The sequence below is a fragment of the Ciconia boyciana genome, chromosome 5 (assembly GCF_034638445.1).
Source record: "Ciconia boyciana chromosome 5, ASM3463844v1, whole genome shotgun sequence".
Lineage (NCBI taxonomy): Eukaryota > Metazoa > Chordata > Aves > Ciconiiformes > Ciconiidae > Ciconia > Ciconia boyciana.
The window spans coordinates 12285146-12304990 of NC_132938.1; the positions used below are offsets into that span (position 1 = coordinate 12285146).

The 19845-nt window shown below is 36.7% G+C and overlaps 2 protein-coding genes across 2 annotated transcripts in view; one reads left to right on the plus strand and one right to left on the minus strand.

Moving 5' to 3' along the window:
• Window positions 1-605: 605 nt before the first annotated feature.
• TRMT44 (tRNA methyltransferase 44 homolog) lies at window positions 606-19843 on the minus strand. The gene is made up of 11 exons (XM_072862283.1): window positions 19316-19843; window positions 16593-16710; window positions 15492-15711; window positions 14125-14193; window positions 11123-11230; window positions 9563-9634; window positions 6151-6257; window positions 5369-5552; window positions 4312-4702; window positions 3485-3601; window positions 606-1011 (listed from the first exon to the last, which is right to left on the minus strand). Exons 1-11 carry the CDS (start codon window positions 19743-19745, stop codon window positions 779-781), a joined length of 2049 nt encoding a protein of 682 aa, XP_072718384.1. The 5' UTR covers window positions 19746-19843; the 3' UTR covers window positions 606-778.
• The window catches only part of ACOX3 (acyl-CoA oxidase 3, pristanoyl), a 42765-nt gene continuing 42273 nt past the window's right edge, over window positions 19354-19845 (plus strand). The window contains exon 1 of the mRNA XM_072862279.1: window positions 19354-19838. The gene's annotated coding sequence lies outside the window, so the exon portion shown is untranslated. The remainder of the gene's footprint in view (window positions 19839-19845) is intronic.

Genomic DNA, 19845 nt, shown 5'->3' on the forward strand with positions numbered 1-19845 from the left:
TTTTAAAGAAAATAATAGTCGACCAAAGAAAATCATAACCTGCTCAAGGTGCTAAGACACTCCTTTGTTACCTGATAAGCAGAAACCCTACCATTCCAATATTATTAAATACATTTTCTACTGTTACTCCTTACTTTAAAAAAGAAGGAAAGGACAGTATGTCCTACAGAACCTTAAAAACCTAAAGCTACATGTGGAGACTTCCACAACAATTTCCCAGAAAGTTATTCTTCAAACCAACACTCATTCTGAATCAGTATGAAAAGGACGGAAAGGAGAACTAGGGTCTCACCAAGAAAGGAAGGTTAATATGTAGTATTACTCCACAGTAACATGGAGAGGAAGCTCTTAGGTCAGGAAAGAGTGAAATCTCTCCAATTTCTGACTCCCGTAAGAAACCATAAATCCTCCTGGAAAATTTGGAATGAAACAGCTAATTTCAGAGTTTGAAAATGCTGCATCATGTACATTTGATCTGATCAAGGATCATGAAGAGTGTCCTAGGAAATTAAGTTTTTAAACTTTTCTACTTATACAAATACATGTTAGACAAGCCATGACAAAATCCAAAAGTGTACTTTACTATACCTTTTCCATGTTAATAAAAAAAATAAAGAATTAAAAATACAGGAGAACTTGTAAACCAACTGGAAAATAAGATGCATAGGAATGGGGAAAAACCCTCCGTATTGTACAGATCGTCATGCACTAGGCAGTCCCAAAGTCAATCATAGATTTAGTTATGTACACAAGCTTAAGCATAAGTGGCAGCATTTTATTACTGTATATGTTTTTTCTTTTTAATAATCTGAGATTGCCTTAGCTCCTCAGTCCCATGAGCATACGGGCAAGATTCAGAAGGCAAAGAACAACCATCAGGATGATGAATGAAAAACCAACAGAGACGTGTTTTAAATGCTTCAGCTGAAAGGTGTTGTTTCACTTCAGGCTTAGTTTTCCTTGATGGTTTCTCTTTTCTCCAGTCACGAATATGAACTCTCCCATTCAGAACTAAGATTTAAAAACAAACAAGAATGCAGCTGTTAATAGACAGCCATGGGAATTGTACTGGAAAAAATAGATAGTGACATTCTGTAAATAAAATATATATTCTACAAATAGATCACACAGGCAAAACCAAATATGCCATTTGTACAGAAATAGAAAGAAGTGCACAACAAACCAAGATAATATAGACACTGTCTAAGGAAGAATTGATTGATTTCCCTGTGAGATGTTTTACTGTGATGCTGAATAGTTTGAGGCACCTTTGTATCATCCTTGTAGAGGTTTGTTTTAAATATAGCAGTTAGGATAATTTAGACTGAATTTCCTCTGAATTTAGATTGTAAGTCCTGACAAAGAAGTTTCAACTTCAAGAACTGTAATCCTTCCCGTGTTCAGAATTTTATTACTCCACATTTAAAATGCGATTACCAGCAAAAATCTATTAAGAGTCTTCTACTACTTTCACTACACAGAAATGCTGTTGCAAAGACAACAGTTCACTGACCCAAAAATACACTGCACCAAAAATACACTGCACCAGAGAGTTAAGTCTAATCCTTCATATGAATCAACAGTGAACTATCATTGGTTAATAAAGATTTGGCACTTTTTTTTTTTAAATTCATTTGCTGTGTTAGGACCATAAACTACACACACACATTTGTGAACCTCTGTAAACTCCTTAAATGTGTAAACAAAACAGAATAAAAGGAAGTTAGTTAAGAGAAAAAGAAAAAATGTAGATGAAAAACAACAGTGCAAATGAGAAGGGAAGAATCTGCCACTTCTAAGTTGCCATGCTATTTTCATATTCTGCTTCAATCATACCTTCTGTATCACACACTTGTGGCTTGGCATAGCTAACTGATACCATTCTGCATTCTGATAACCACTATTCAAAAGGTAATGACTCCAGTGAAAGCTTTAATATTACCTATTGAGACCTGGATGAATTCATCCCTCCAGGTTTCCTTGTGATACACAAACAGATCTAAACTTATACAAAGCCAATCCAGAAGTGCGTTCAGCAGAGCTTTAAAATCTCTCTCAAAAGATGAGGAAAAATGAGCACAGTGCTATTTATGATAAAGCATATTTTTTTCTAGAAAATCAGTCCTGTATTGGACAGGATGCCCAATCAAAAGAAACTGCCAGAGATCAGTTACTCTAAGCCTCTTCTTTTTTGTGTATGTGCATCCATCCATTTTCCATGTCTTTAAAAGAAAAACACTTGAGTAAAGATGACAAGAGAGCTGTAGCCATGTTGTTCTCTGTCCTCTTTGGCGTGAGCAATGTCCTTCCAGACCACCTGCTGGTAAAAGTCCCTTGTTATGGCGACATGCTACCAAAGGAAAAAATCAAATGGTGTCTACTGAAGCTCCAGGGACTTCCCACGTGCTGTAAATTACTGAGAAAGACTTGGCCTTAATCCTAGTCTTTCTTCAGAGGTATTCCATGTAACAGGTTGTAAATCTATTCCACCTATCCCTAATGATAGGGAATCAAATTCAGACACATAACAAATGCAATGTACCAACGCTTTTCAATGGATGGTAATTCAAACAGATTTCAGTATGGCTTCACATTTTATAATTGCAAAGTGTACAGAAATCCTTAGCGGATGCTAAACTTGGCTAAACTAACCACTGGCAGCAACTAGGTTGCATACTCAGGATGATTTGCCATGGATTAGTTGATCATCATTTTACAGCTGATGTAAATTGTTGGGACACAAGAAGTTCACATACTTCCAAATTTGAAGTAGCCTTAAATACTGATAAAACCTTGAAGATCTTGTATTACTGCAAAGCTAGACCTTACTTTTGCAAAACTCCACACTGACAAAAAAAAAAACCACACCAAAAAACAACCAACCAAAACACACCATCACCACATTACAAGACAAGGGGGGGGGAACCACCACCACCACAAAAACCAGCTAACAAACCCAGTCAACCACAGAAAATTGCTACTCAGTTCTTTCTGTCATGCTACCACAGGTGATATAAACTCATCAAGCCTCACAGTTACAGGTTCTTATGGAGACTAGTTTTATTTTGTATTTGCATTTACACTGTGGGACTTGGTAAGGCTAGACTAAGTCTCAGTTAAATGCTTTAGTGAACTTGCTCTGCATTTGACAGCCCCAAAATCATCAGTACTTCATAGAAAAATAAAAATTCCCTAAGTCAAACAGCATTAAATTAGCCACTTTAACTAAAGGGTTGCCTTTTCAGATACAGTCAGTCTAGAACAACTCTTTGCTGATAGATGCCTTACCGATCTCATTCAAAAGAGTTTTACTAACAGTATCTTGGAGCAATGGACACATAAAGAATATTCAGTTTTCCACAAAGGTATAGAAAACAGTTAAAAAAGCCACCACCATAGTAATTTTTCAGTTGAGTTTAACTGAGAGGAAATAAAATAGGTCATTAAAGAAAAGCAAAACAAAAAACCAAAACCCCTTCTTTACCTTCAAATACTTGATGATTGTTCTTGAGTAGTGTCTGCAGGCCTCCATATTCACTCTTTAGCCTTTTTAAAGTCTCTTTATTTAAGTGTTCTGCTACTTCTTTCAAGGAAAGGCTTTCTGCAATAAATAATGGTGTAGCTATTAAAAATGTATATATATAAAATACTAAGAAAATTTAACTTTTATGTAGATTAATGATTATGAGCAGAATCTATGAATTACCTACCAATACTGCAGCAACTTTGTACTCCCAATATCATCAGTGATATGTGTTTTATATGTTGTACAGCTATTGTCTGTAAAATAGCAGCTTTCGTTCTACAGGACTCAAGTCAGAATTTCCACAGTAAGACAGATTTTTTTATTTTCCCTGCTTTTTTTTTTACAGTAGCATATAACTCTTATTGCAGTAAGCACTGTTTACATGCACATAGTTAGAGAGAAGAGAGAATGACTCAAAGGATCTCCTGTAACAGTAACATATGACAAACTACAGTGAGTAAATAATAAAAATGGACAGAGGAAAATGGAAAGATAGTAGTAGTGAGAATTAACTGAATGCTTATAAAATTAACAGCAACTTCTATTCTTTTTCTTCCTTGGACTAAACTAAAAACTCCTAATTGTGTTGTAACCAAATGGCAATTAAAAGCACTTCTTACAGAATTCTTACAGAATTATAGCTAATTATTATATAACTATCAAAAAGAAACTTAATATTCTCCCCAAGTAGATGTAGTGTGTTCTGTTTTGGTCAATGACATATTCTGTTTTGGTAAAGACATCTTCTGCCAGCAAAAGATAATACAAAGGAAAGACAATCTCACCTCCTTGATTCCAGGTATTCATATTTCCACCATGCATATTAGAACATGATTTTTGGGGGGTTGCATTTAACAGCAAGTTTGCCACACTGAGAACCACATCATCTACAAAATCCCGAGGGAGGGAAGCACAATTTCTGATTTGTTCCACTTTTTCTCTAGGTTGAAATCCAGGCATCCAAATTGTACCAGCAGCATTAGTCTCATTTTCAGGAAGTTCTGAGCCTGCTTCTTTGCATACACCATCAGAGTGGTCCTTATGATTAAATCCAACTCTTCTGTCACACGTGACCACAGCACAAGTTTGACGATTATTAATATACTGTGTTATCTGCTTGTCAATCAAAGCACCTTCTATAGGTGGATAGGTCCTATTTTTTCCAATAAGGCATACCTATTTTAGTAGAAACAGGTAAATCACTATTTATACAGAGTCCCATACTTAACTCACAGCCCCCCCAACCTGCAATGCCTTATGCAGGCTTCTAAATCTACCTACAGGAGATACCCATTCAAAACTCAATGCTCATTAACATCTGAGGGTTTTTTAATTTTAGTTTTCAAGTATTGGTGCCACAGAAGAAATCCAGTAATCGAACCATAATCCATCATGCCATACAAGCACAGAACAAAGAGACTGTTCCTGACCCTCAGATTATTTACAAAATTAAATCTGGACACTTCTTCCTACTCTGAGAACATTTCGCAGGACATGAAAAACACCAAAATTAAGTACAAATAAGCAACATAGGCAGCTGGAAAAATTAAGGCAAAAAATCTATCCTATAGGGTGGCATAAGAAATAACCATAAAACCTTCCATTCTTTCTTGCCTTTAGGATTGTACCTATGACCTTATGAGCAGATTACTCAAGAAAACAATGAGTATTTTTAATCTCCCTTCAGAGCATATTGCCTCATGTAACACAACTGACTACAGTCTGATCTTGCAACAATAATAATGAACAAACAATAATAATGAACAAACATCCATATGCTTCAGACAGCTAGCAGCTTTAAAAAAAAAAAAAAGACAAAAGCCCTACACAGTCCAAAATTACCCTTTTTGTTGATGGAATTCTAAGGCAATCTTCTTCCACGTGAAAGCCACATACAAATCCCACTTGGGCAACAAAATCGAGATATTCTCTGTACTGAGTTTTCTTGCTTTGTCTTCGGCTGTATTTTCCATGGAAATCAAAGAAGCAACATGGCAGCACAAAGTAGCAACACGAATAGGAAGACCTGCAAAAAGGGTAACAAACTGCTGAATGGAAAGTTATTTCAGAGAACACACAAATTTAACAAATAACCTGTCAGATACAAACAATAATGAAAATTTTTATTAAGTGACAAATCTTCATTAAATAATATTTATATGTTCCTCTTTCAGTAGATCTATTAGCATAATCAAAAATACTGTTTCAAAGTATTTACTATAGCAAATTACTGTGCCAACTTGGTTTGCAGGACTAAATCTCTAGATATTAAACTGTTGCAGCTGATTGTGAAGAGCACAACAGTTCAAGGAAAGACAGAACCAACAGAAACAAACAAACAAACCAACCAACCAGATTCACATCTAAAGAATAAAGATCAGTTCTGGTTTTTGAACTTCAAAAGCAAAATGCTGTACCGAATTCTATGAGAAAGTAAATACTGTATCTGTGCTTCTCCACAGGAAGAACATCATTTTGTAAAAATCAATTGGCATCAAAAGCAGCAAGTCCTGCAAGGACAGCAGGTGTGGCTGCAAAAGTGACAGTTTTCACCAAGCACACATAGGTAATTATGTTTTGGTTTTTTAATTCCTTCCCTCCTACTCCCCTCCCTCTGCAAATACCTAGCTGCAATTACAGGTATCCATGGTGTTAATTCATCTGAATGGTTTCCTATGAGCCAGTCAGTATCTGGAAAGAGATGACTGTCACCTGGCATGATTGTAGATTCCTAAAAAAAACCCCAAATAATACATTAAGTGAATTTTATTACAGGTTTCTTTATTAACTAATAAAATACATTTAAAGTACTAAGCAACAAAATAAAGTCATACAAGCTGACAAAAACAAGGTGAATGAAAACCACAGACACCAACGTTTTCCTCAATCTGCGCTTTCGCCAGGCAGTAATTTTTTTATAGCTACAAAGAAGTAATTTAGCACCAGCTACCCACAAAATATTGGTCAGTCAAAGAGTGGAGTAAGAATTCTGATTAAGATATCTGGCACCCTAAATATCTGTAAACAAATATCATACATTGGACTATGATTTCTTGCCATTCTCCTTCTGTCACATGCATGTCTGGACTCAATTTTTCAGAAAGTCACTTAATTTGCTATATCTTACAGTCCTAGGACTCACACAGCAATTAAATCAGAACACAGCTTTACTATCTCCTCTTCTTTCACAGGCTCTTCCCAAATCAAATCCTAATACACCACTCTTCACACCCTATCATTCACATACAATAAACCTAACCCAGCCTAACACTTCCCTCTTGTCTATGTTGCCATTCCATCTCCTTCCAAGTTTTGACAAACTACCTTATGATACATGCAAAATCAGGAGCAAAAATAGGAAACAACAGGTTAGAGAAAGAAGGCTTCTTTGTTGGCCTTTAGAAGAGCATTTTGCCTCCTGGAAATTCAATATATATGGATTGAGGAGACATCAGCACAGAAGTTTTCCCACCACAATATTGACTCACAGAAGAGTTATTAGTCTCAAGAATACCCTATTCTGATATTCTTAAAAGAAACCCCAAAAAACCAGAAACAAACAAACAAACAACAACAAAAAAAAACCCAAAACAACCCCACAAACTACCACTACACAAAAACCAAACAAAAAACCAAAACCAACCACCAAATGGGATGAATTCTTCATATAGGCTAAACTTCAAAAGTTTTAGAGTGCCTTCAGTGTTTGTCTTTCTCACACACACATTTTCTTACCTAGAACTAAGTTCAGCAAAGAAAGTACTTAAAGATGTTGATACTCTGGAAGTCTATATACATACTCTTCTCTAAAAAGGTGTATGAATCTCATATACCAATCAAAATAATTATTGGGCAGATTTGCAAAAAAGTTTTAGATTTGAATCTCCACAGACCTTTAGGAAAAGCCCTGACAATGATGACCATACTCTCATTTTATATACAAAATGCATGTTTTATGAGGTCAAAATTCACATGTATATGCAAAACAGTATCTGTATAGCAATTAAAAAAACAACACTTAATAGGGAATTTCAGAAATCTCAGACTACCTCTATTGCATTCCAATTCCCTTCTTCTGAAAGCACTGTTAGGTGTTTTAAGTACCAGTATGGTGTATTATTTTTCACTTCAAACACTGTATCTCAGACCATTTTTAGTTATGTATATACATTTCTAGATAATGTATGTAACAAACTTTTTTTGGCAGGTTAGTAGATGTTAAACCAAGTGTTTGATAAGTGTTTTCTTATGGTTGATTAAACAAGTTACTCCTACATTACATTTCAGTTTTGATCATTCAATTTAGGCATAGCATGAATTATCAGTGCCATACTCCACATTTTGACAGTCACCCATAATCAATTTGTATTCACCATGTCTGACAGCAGTTTGGCAATGCAAAGTGCCACCTGTTACATTCATTTATATTGTTAGCATTGGCACTGAGTGTCACAGATGGCAATATTCATCCCGCAACTCATGCTTTAAGTAAAGATCAAAACAAAATTAGCTTTGAGGGTAACAAAAGGCTGTGAGCAAGTGCTTTCTCCTTCTGTGGCTCCTGTACAGGAGCCTTGCAAAATCATGTCACCCTTCCTGTTCATTATACAACTCCTTCCCATATAAATTAGTACTTTCCTTATATGCATATTTTGGATATTTTTATTGTTTCTGTCTGGCTTTTTCAAGCGTTCTCTGTGATTTTTTTTTTCTTTTAAAAAGATGAATAAAACCCATCCTTTTCTATCTTGTTCCCTCATGCTGCAGAGAGGGACAGCTGATGCTCAGAAGTTTCCCTATGAGTCAAGAAATCTGAAAACCTGTAAACAGCCAGACCTTAATATGAAATGAATGTACAAAATCCAAAGATTTCCACAATACAGAAAGAGGGGCAGAAAAAGGAATATATAACATGAAGGAAAAGAGAAGATGCTGTTTGGTATGATCAGAAGTGTACTTAATAGAGTACAACAGGAAGAAAGGAACACCACAGCTTGATGTTTTGGATCATTTCTTGAAGCTTTTCAGTAAGATGTGGTTGCACACTGCAGCAAAGGAATCTGGCACAGTTTTGGCAATCTACCCAAAAAGGCAGGGTGGCAAAGAGAAGACTGCACAAGACTGTGAAAGCTCCACCTCCCATCTGTGAGTACTGCTGCTCTTTTGTTGATTTAATACAAGTTGTTAGCATTCAAAGATATGTTGAATAAACTTTTAAACAAAACTACTAGAGAATAACTACAGGCGGAAAATTCTTTTAATATAGTGGAAGCTGACAATTTTTGAGAGAACAGAGTGAGAAATTTTAGGAGTCTAGAGAACAAGAAACCAGGAACACCTCACCTCCAAAGGGCAACTGTTCATCAGTATCACACTTTAACAAGTACAAGACCAAGAACAGCTGGAGTTAAAGTGAATGTTCCTGTGCTCAAATTGTTCCTGTTCTCATAACAATGCTAATGTGGAACTTGAAATATAATCCTTATTTCAGACAAATTTTCCTGTTCATTTTTTTGAAGGCTATTATTGCAATTACTTACCACAAGGTCAGTACAGCAGAGGATTGGCTCCTTTGAGGTTCAACAACAATTCTGTCCCCAAAACAGCACATAGCACTAGAAGGTCAGAATCACTTTCAGGAATAAACTACTCACAACTTTGGATACTAATATTTTTTACGAGGTACAGTGGTGCAAACAAAGCTGCTTAATGTTGCTCTTCCAGTAAAATCAGAGATTGTTTCACAGTGTGCATGTCTGTACATGCAGCAGGAAATCATACTAGCCTTCTCAGCTGAAAATAAGTAAGTTGCAAATATGCAAGGGTGTGATACAGCATTGCTCTAATAATCCTCTTTACAACTTACTTCACAGTCCCGCAAGACACATGGGTGGCATCATACCAAACCCACGGATCACTTTAGACAACTGTCTGTAACTTGGTATGTTTGATTACATTTGCATCAACAGAACCTGAAGCAACGAACAAATGAATGAAGTTACAAATCAATAAGATTGACATACATTTGCATAATACCTCTAAATGCGTTGCTGGTCCATACATGTCCCATATTTTTCGTCTCCTCACATCAATTCCTCTACCTGAATGCTGAAATATTTGAACAATAAAACGTATCATTTTTAAGTACTACTTTCAGCAGAAGTTTTCAAAGAGGTTCACTAAATGTATGTATTAACACTGATTATTTCATTCATACTAAAATTTAGACACATAACGAAACACAGCTTCACCATTTCAGCCAGAAGCTGAATACTTTTAATCCCTTCTTTCCCTTCTAAATATGAAGGGAAAGACTAGGAAACAGTAAGAATAATCTGGTTTGAAATTTTACCTAGGCACACCTACTGAAAATGCTCTTGAAAATCTGGATCTCTACAAAAGTAAAAGCAGAATATTGGGTTTTGTTTGGTATTTTATTTTTAAAAGACCAAAACCTTTCAGAAGGCGAGTATTACTGTAGCAAGCACAGGGCTCAGGGAGGAGTGCTATTTTAAACAGCCCTTGCTGGGAAAACCACCTTTCAGCTACTGAAGTCAGTTAGGCTGTTGGAGTCCAAACACGCTCTTCCCTGTGTGAACTGATGGGAAGAGGAAATAGGACTGGAAACTAAAGCAAGAAATAAAGAATGCATAAGTAATAGTATTTGAACTTCAAGAACCCTGTGCAGAACTAACCAAAATCAATTACTAAAAATAGTCTCATAAAACTCACACACATGATTTTTTTGACAGTCAACAATGTTTGTCAGTGCTACAGCAGCGATGACCTAACGATGTATGAAAAGAAACGTCTATAGGGAAAATAGCATCTTGTATTAGATCCATTTTTTCTGGCCACACAAGGCTAGAGAGCTTGTGTTAGGAGAACTTGGGACTTTTTTTTTGCCCAATGACATCTATTGATCTAACAGGAGATATTAATTTCCTCTACAAATTTTACCATGTTCTCCCAAAAGTGGAAAATACAATTTTCTGACACAGACAGACCCAGCTTCACTGGGTTTTGTTCAATCTCACTGATTCTTTTTTGTTGTTTCAGAAACTATGCCTGAAGAAACTGAATTTTGCTGTTGCCACATTTTCACTCCCAAAAGCACAGTATGTTGTTAGGCATTTTCACAATTAACAAATCCCAGGATTGTTTTTAAAAATATAGAAAAACATTTTCAGGACATGACAAGTAGAATTCACCTTCGATAAAATTAAGTTCATTTAAAACATCTCATTTAAAGGCTCTTGTGAGAGAGAATCTCTACGTTAAGATTCCCTATTCCTTTTTGCTTTGTCTACAGCATAACTAAATTACACCATTACTTTTTCTTTTCCATCTTAGTTTCTTACCTCAGAAAAAAAAGCCTTGAATTGAAATGAATTGCACTAATAAAAACAGATAAATAAGTGAAAAGTTTCTAAAGCTCTGCTAGGATTTTTTCCTGGTAACTAGAGTGACAAAATCCTATTTTAGCAACATGAATTAACTTAATTTTGGTTATTTGCATTATTTGCCAGATAAAAGGAAAGCATAACAAGAATATTGACTATTTTTTATTATTATTTTTAAAAGCACTCTATTTACCCCTTCATTGTTTAGAATATGAACTAGTAGACCATTTCCACATCCAAGATCTACAAATGACTGTTTCTTGGTCAAACCTTTTTCCATTCTCTCTTCTTCCCAAAGAATCTAAGATAAGAAAAGAAAACATTTTAGACTTCTGCTCGCAAGTTTCCCTGTAAGAAAGAAGCAAAGGTTATTGGAAATGAAAGGAGAAAGATGGGAGAGAATGCAGATCTGCAGAAGACATCCCCTGTACTCACAGAGAAAATAACTTTAGAGGAGAAAATAAAACCCAGAACACACTAAAACTGTTTATGGAGAGGGGCAGGAATTACGTTGCAAAATATCAATCATTTTCTAAGTGCTAAGCACATCCTCCACTCCCTTCTGAGTTACTGAAGTTGAAATTAATCAAGGCTGTACAACCCTGGGCTAGAGCGAGCATAAATGTAAAATAAGCTGTTAAAACAAAAGGTGCAAGAGATTAACAGAGGAAGCAAGGCAAGTAGTCAGTAAACTTCAACAGTGTCTCTGCAATTAACACCACAGACGCATTTATATCCACTGTATTAAAGAAAGAATTGGTGGCAGAGATGAAAAGAAATAAAAAAAATTTTCTTTGTAATCAGTTGGCTATTGGTACATGTAACATCACTTTCTACTGAACAAAGTGTAACTTACCTAGCAACAGTCAGCTGACCCAAATTCTACATCAGCTAAAGGGACTCCAAAGCTTTTAGCCCAATTCTAGTCCCTGTTCTGTACATAAGTAGTTATTTTTACATAGTTATGCAATTCATAGTTAGTTAATAATTGGATGCTTGTATGCAGGGCATGGATTAGCCTCCTTTTATCACTGCCAAACTTTTTCCTTCAACGAGAAGCTACAGAGCACACATTCATCAAGTCTGCACACTTATTTTTTACTATGACTAACAAAAATCATCAAGAGCATTTAACCACAAAAATTAATATTTGTAACATTGCTGCTTGTTGATTTGTCAGTTTTGCTACAGGGAAAGAAGCTGCAGATAATCCATGAGATTATCAGGCTGTGTTTACATTTTTAAATGTACCAATCATTGCACTTTTGCACTCTAGGCTGTATCCCAGAAATCCCTCATCACCGCCTACACAGATCATACCTATCCTCCATCCCCTGCTGAGTTTCTCATGATGCAAACTGACTAGCTACTTCTTTGGGCATATGCCTAGATAGTAGGTGACCTTAATATGAATGCAGAGTAAAATGAGGTCAAATGAGCCCTCCTCCCATCATATCAATCTAGATGCTGTAAATCCGTAAAAATTTAACACTGGACCTACCTTCTCTTAACCACCTGTTTAATGGACTTCTAAATAATAAGTTATTATATACCATCATATAGATATCTGAAAATTTTGCAAGGAGGTTAGGTTAATACCATACTTGAAGCTTTCATTTATATAAGGCAATTATTAGATGACTTTAATAACTTTTTGGAAATTACTGCTATGTCAGCTAAAACACATTATCACTGTAAACTAACACTCGTGTGCATAAAAATTTGCAAAACATTTTCAAGAGTGTCAGTACAGAATTTTCCTGTAGCTACAGCTATTATAATTCCTAATATATGGGAACTAATTTTCAACATACAATATTATCATGGCGGTAAATATGGTAAAAGATAAGTCTATTATTTAGCTCTTTCCACAAGCCGGTACCATAGAGTAGTTCAGTTGGAAGGGACCTACAACAATCCAAGTATCCGACCACTTCATCATGATCATTTCTCTGATGTAAAGAGTTCTGTCCCACCAATGTGACAATCAAGATTGAGAGTAACCTAGGTCAGTCAGGCTTCCTCAGACAATTTTAGAAATCTTCATGGGAAAAGAAACTGGGGTTCTAAGTTTAAACAGTCAATTATCAAAATAAATTAGTCCTCAACAAGTTCTGTAAATGAGCTAAACTTATTTACAAATACTGATTTAAAGAAGATGCAAGAGGTGTATCTACATTATAGTTCAAGGTAGACGTGCTCTTAACTGCACTCTGGATAGCAGTCAAAAAAATATTGATGTGCCTACACAGTGACAAATTTTGATGCTGTTTAAAAACCTGAAGTTTCTAGTGAGTGCAGGTGGCAGAATTTTCATAGATTCTTAAATAGGTAGGTGCCTTTGAAAACTGCACAAGTATTTATCTGCATTCCTAGCACCTACAGTTAGCCTTATTGCATTTGAAGACAGGATTTGAGCTGAACTTTTCTCAGGGAAACGCAAAGCAGGGAAAAACCCTTAGCATAAAATTAACAAGTCATAGAAATATGTATAAAAAAATAGCTTCTGATCTCCAGATCGGTCCATCTAATCACTATGTTTCTGCTACATCAGTGCTTTTCACTTTATCACTTAAAAAATAAAAAATACATCTTGCCTGTGTAGGTCATAAACTTCCTGTGACAGAGAACTGCAAATCTTCACCATATCTTCACAAAGAAGCCTTAGTATCCCTCTAAACTTAATTTTCATTGTTGTTGTGTTGATTTTTGTGGTATAGGGCAGTAAAAAAACTAAATCAACTGATTTTCCCTTTGCTTTGTCACACTATTTTTTTCCCAATTCTGTTATAAAAAGCTTACCTTCTATGATCACTTATATGTAAGTCCCTGAAATGCTGTTGAGTACTACCAAAGATTAGAATACAAACACCACTTGAACAGTTATAGACATTAATTCCACTTTCAGTTTAAGTTACACTTGAAAACATTGTAATAACTTTGTTGTTCTGCTTAAATGAGAGCAAAAGCAAAAAAAAAAAAAAAAAGCCACCCCCAAAAAACCCCAAAACGCAAAAACCCCATACCCTTTCTCCTACCCCCTTCCTTTTGCCTTGTATGCCTGTAATAATTCAAGGTCATTCTATTTTAAAGAATGCAACAACTACAAAATGAAAATACTGATTTTCTTTAGAGAGGTTCTATTATTAGGAAATAGAACCTTACAGAATATCATTAGGCAAAGCAGTTCCCTACCAGCAAGTAAGTGGCAATGGCAACATCTTCATAAACAAATTTCTCAGGATCTGTCACTTCAGGCCACACCTTCAGGGGAAAAAAAAAAAAATAGAAAAAATATTTTCTGCATTATCTGAAATTACTTCAAAAAGCAGTCAGTTAGAGTAATCTGGATACTCATCCACTTCAATAGGTTCCTGCACTTCACAAATTTTGCATTTTAGCCTCATTAAAAATATGCACAAAGAATGTAAATAAAGACTGTTTGATTTTGTGAGTCACACAAAAGAATAATAGCATAAAGAATGTCTGCTGTCATCCAGTCAATAAAGTTTCCAAGAACATTATGGCTCCATATCCACAGCTCACAACGAGTAAACTGCTGCATCTGATCTGTAATAGAGCATGCATCCTTTTGCTTAACTCTCTCAGAAGAAAAATACTTACATCATTCCTGTTATGTGTAACATTGATAACATAAGCATTTGTAAATTTATTTTCACAACATAACAGGCATAGAATTATCCTGGCACAAGAGAACATGAAGAATCAAAATCTGAAGTAGGAAGACAGAAAGTGGAAGTATTATCCCTATTTTGTAAATGAGGAATTGACACAAAGATTAAAATGCTCAACACTACACGAAGTCTACTGCAGAGCTAAAGACTGAACCATTACCTTACCCACAAGTCCAATTTTCCTCTCATATATATCTTTCTATTAGTACAGAAATATCAACAGTAAAACCTTTCAACATTTTCACAATATGTTTTACAAAAGCATTTACCAATTTTTTTGCTTGTAGCTTGAGTCTGGTGTATAAGGATATAGGTATTACTTCATACAGCACTTAACATCATCACTGTCATTTTTCCAGATTCCCAGAATAAAACAATACTACAACATTGCTCCTCAAACTCAGAAAGACATATTAATATTGCATATAAATTTTAAAAAAGAGCAGTAGGAAATTTAACCTGCTTATAAACCAGTGCTGTTTCCAGACTATTTCAGGTTTTGGACAAGGTGGTACTTTATTTATGCCTTCTAGTGTGGATGACTTAGTATTCACATTCACTGACCTACTGACCTACCCTTACTTGAAGGGAAACATTCTGGAAAGTACTTAACTCCTCCAGATATCTAGAGTGAATTTGGCTCCAAATCTTGCTTTCCCAGTTCAGTTCTTCCAAAAACTAAATTGTTTGTTTCTCACAAACACAGAAAAAAAACAAAACACCAAACCATAAAACATACATTTCAATTAAATTGCTTATTTAAAAAAAATAAAATAAAAAAATCAGTGAAAGAAGCAGTTTCACTAAACAAGCAACAAAAACAATTATAGGAAAGCATATTATTACTGCATTTATTGCCAAACTTACCTTTACCATCTCTTTGTATTTGTCTTTAAGGTCTTGATAAACTTTGCTGTATTTTGCTACAGAAATGAGTGAGAGTGTACTTTTAAACTCACTGGGCTTTTGCTCCACAGACCATTTAGCCAGTTTGGACAAAAGTTCATTTCCAAGCCATGCTAGTTTAGGGTATACAATTCCATCTGAAAACCAATCTTCTGGAAACGGAGCTACAACAGACACAGACCTTTAAAAATAAAATAAAACCTTTGTATAAATACAGTGTATTTCGTTATCTCAGCTACCTCAAAAAAAAAAAAAAAAGAAAAGAATGATTAAGTGAAAAAAAAATCAGCAGATCAGAGGTGTAAAAGTAGACTGGGGAATAACAAAGTATGTAATACACAAAAACAAAAGGAAAATAAAACAGTGAAGTTACTAAGTAATGGAACAGTCTCCCCTGAATTTTGTTAGCTCATTATCTGCCAATTCAAACACTCTATATGAGAGTTCATGCTACATTTAACACAATGACTGAGGACTCGCATATGATGAACAACCTGATTTAGCAGTATATCCAAAGACTAACTAGTAAAAGTGAATTAATGAGTTTCATGAAAACAACAGGAAAATTTAGGAGGAAAATATAACAGTTGGTACATTTCATTATTTCACCATCTCTAACTTTATTTAGATTTCATTACAGCTATGATGCCCTCAGATGCTCAGGACCAAGCTGCAATGGTCTACGTTTCAATGACTGAAGTTCAGTAGGTTTCAAATAGCAATTCCAATTTGACCCTCAACCTTACTAACATCCACAGAACCTGACCTCTCTCACAGGCATAGCTAGTTCCTTGTGATCAGAATATGCATACTTTTTCTAGACCACACACATGTACAGTCAACATATACATTCAGTTAAAACAGATTTGTTTTGTGTTGATTTGGGTACTGCAGATGTTTCATTTTTAACTGAACACTATGCACTAAGATCACACCACTACTGTAATTTACTCATCAAGCAGTAAATTACACAAACCAAATCGCCTAGATACCCGTGCTAAAACATGGTGTGATCCTTGCAATAACTCAGGGTTCGCTTCCTTTCTCATTCCCAGCACTTACCATTCCTCATCTTTTATGTGTGTAAGTTGAATTTGATAAACATTGCACTTTTTAATCTGGTATTTTCCTTCACTGTTTTCTTCCAAAGGCAGAAAGGTCACAGTTCCATTGTAAAGATCTGAAAAGATATGTAAATAGTGATCTATTATTCCATGGTGCAAACCATCCTGGTTAGCAGCAAAATAAACTTTGTCTCCTTACTATGTTAAGTGCAAACTAGTGAGGCAAGATCTAGGACAACAAAGGAACGACAATGCTAAGAATACATCCATTTCTTGGTGTGCCTGGCATCTGAAACTGCTAAATGTTGAGAATTCAAACAGTTCAGTATTCTGCTGCATGATGTTTCCAAAATATCTAAGGCTAACCAGTAAGACTAATAATTTTCTTTAAACCTAACTATTTTAATAAAGTAAAAGCTAGACAATGAGATTTTTTGTCTAGCACAAAACCACTGCTTACCCCTAACCCACAGTAAATCCAGAGTCCTGGGAAGCACATTCCAAATTAACAGAGACCTACATATCACCCCAATATTAGATAAACAATCAGTGCAATATTAAAAAATAATCATTATTATTGTTAGTATCTACCAATTTTGCCATGTTCAAACACAGGATTTATTGTGTGATTATAAATAAGTATAGCTACGCTTCTGTTTTAGCAGCATGCGCCTTTCCCAATTAAGACTTCCTGAACTAAGCACTGTGAAAAAATGCATTATCTATCCCTAAATTAGTATCTCATAACTCTGAAGGGAGGCTATCTGTTTTTAGGTGAAGGCGCACGTATTATGTTAATATATTAAGTTATGTTCAACAACCACGCTAGTGATCTTAACGGTATCTATCACCTGTGGAATAAAACGTTTATGTCCAGTGACAGATTCCAAACACTAGAGATTTTGGAAGAGTTGTGATGGGCTGACAAACAGCTGGCAATGCACTCGAGTGCCTCTACCATATTTCAAGAAGATATTCTGCAACTTTTGTCACATTTCATTCTCTAATATCAATCATGCATGTACCATACTTTTTGATTTTTATGTATCATACTTTTACTTTTACACAAGTAAAAACAGAGAGAGGGAGAGTGGGTCCTTTTGAAATAACTTACAAATAAAAAGAAAGGCGACTGCAGTGAAAAATGAACAGCACAATAAAGCCTAGTACTCACATGCTACTGATTTTTTTTTAATCTTAATATCTTAACTTATTCCCTATATCCTTCCTATAAAGTGACTCTAAAAGCATTTACTATATTCCTTATGGCATATGATATGTATGCATTATGACTTTATAAACCAGTTGCAAAAATCTTTTTAGCTATTTTTTATCCAGGGCGATTTCTTCAGAATAACTTAAGTTCTCATTTTTGAAAATGGTTTCTCAATTACCATCAAAACAAACATTCTGACAACTGCAAAGCTTCAAACTAAGAATGCTGTATCAGCTAAGTAATCAAATTTCAATGGAGTCCAAAATTTTCTGAGTGAGACAGGAAAGAATAATTAGCAATAGAGCAAACATCAATTCTTGCTATCTCGGCCCATCCTTAGCCGATCCTCTCTCTAACATTTTTTTTTTTATTTTAAACATATTAATTAAAAGAAATATTCCCCTAGGCATTTTCTTACAGATAGGCTCTTGAGATGTAGCTCAGAAACATCTTAACATCAAAAGAAAAAATAAATGAAAACTGCAACATATACTTTTTAAGGCATACTTTTTTTGAAGGCATCAGAGTAAGAATCATAGGCCACAAGTGCACCCTAAGTCAGCTCTCCCCCATAAATGACTATAGGTCTTTTTGAATTGTAAATTAAATTGTTTCTGGAATTCTCATTCTTTTCAAAACATTATTATTAGTATTTAATCCAAATCAACTCTTTTTCCAAAATTTATCTTAAAAAGGTGTCAACCTCTACCCTATAAGTTTCTTTATATTAGTAGGATTTACTGCAGCATATTACCATCATACAATGTAAAAAAAAAAAAAAAGTCAAGCTTCATTTTCAAGCAATACTAAACAATAAGAAAATCAACACAAACAGTTCAACTTGGTCAGGCAGGTGCCACAGCTGCCTACTTTTTTTCATTAACTCTGCATTTTCAAAGGCTACCGTCACTCCTTACAAGCCCGTAATTAGGTTTGTGCTATAAGCAGCATTTTTGCGTGGGCAGCTTACTCACGACAGGAGCTTGCACAATGACAGTCCTTCTTGCCTCTTCTTTTTAAGGAAGACAAAAAGATGAGCCATTTTCTATACCTCTTCCTCAGGAGCGGGGTGCCTGGCTTCCCCGAGTGCTGTTCCCATCTCAGCAGTACCTCACACATAACACATTAGCTCTTCCCCTACTATGCTTTCCTAGGGTCGAAGCGGGGGTTGTTTAAAACAGAGTCCTACAGGTGTTTGGCCTCTGTAATTTGTATTTCAACTGCTGACACTTCCTAGCACAAGAACAACAACAACACAAAAAGATAAAATCTAAGCACACGATAAGGACAAAAATTCATCTGCACTCCCACAAATAGGAAAAAAAGTTGTATTTATGTCATCTGCGAGACAGTCTCGGATGAACAGGTCTGCAACAGATGCAGCACCCCCCAAACACTGCGCTCCGGCAGCGGCGGGCGCTCCCGCCGCGCCCCGCGCAGGAGCTGGGGCCCGGCGCCCCGCATCCCGCCCTCTCTCACCGCCTGGGGGCCGGGCTCCCGCTCACCTTGGACCGCCAGCTCCTTCGTCGGCGGGGCAGGCGGGCCGACGGGCCGCCGCCGCGGCAGCAGCGTCCTCAGCACGGCGCAGAGCTCGGAGCGGCGGCCTGGCCCGCCCCATGGCGTGAGGGGCGGCGGAAGGCGCCCCTGCCCCGCCGGCAGCTGGCCGCGCACCTCCCTCCACAGCCGGACCAGCTCTGCAGCCCCGGCAGATGCCGCTCGCCCCTCCTGCCCTCCGCCTCCACACTCGGCGGCGAGGGGGGAAGATGCTTCCCCGCCCTCCCCGAGCGGCACAGTCCCCTCCGCCTCAACGGCAGCGCCGCACAGCCGCCTGTTGGCTACCTGCGGCTTCTCCAGCCAGACGCGCACCGCCGCCCAGAAGCCATGAGGCAGGGCAGCGCCGCCATCCCACACAGCCACCGTCCCCACCAGCCCCATAACAGCCCGGCCGCTGCCGCGCAGGGGGAGGAGGCGGAGCGCGTCGCAGGCTGCTCTCGTCAGTTCCTGAGGCAGGGACGGCGGCGGCCGCAGGTAGGTA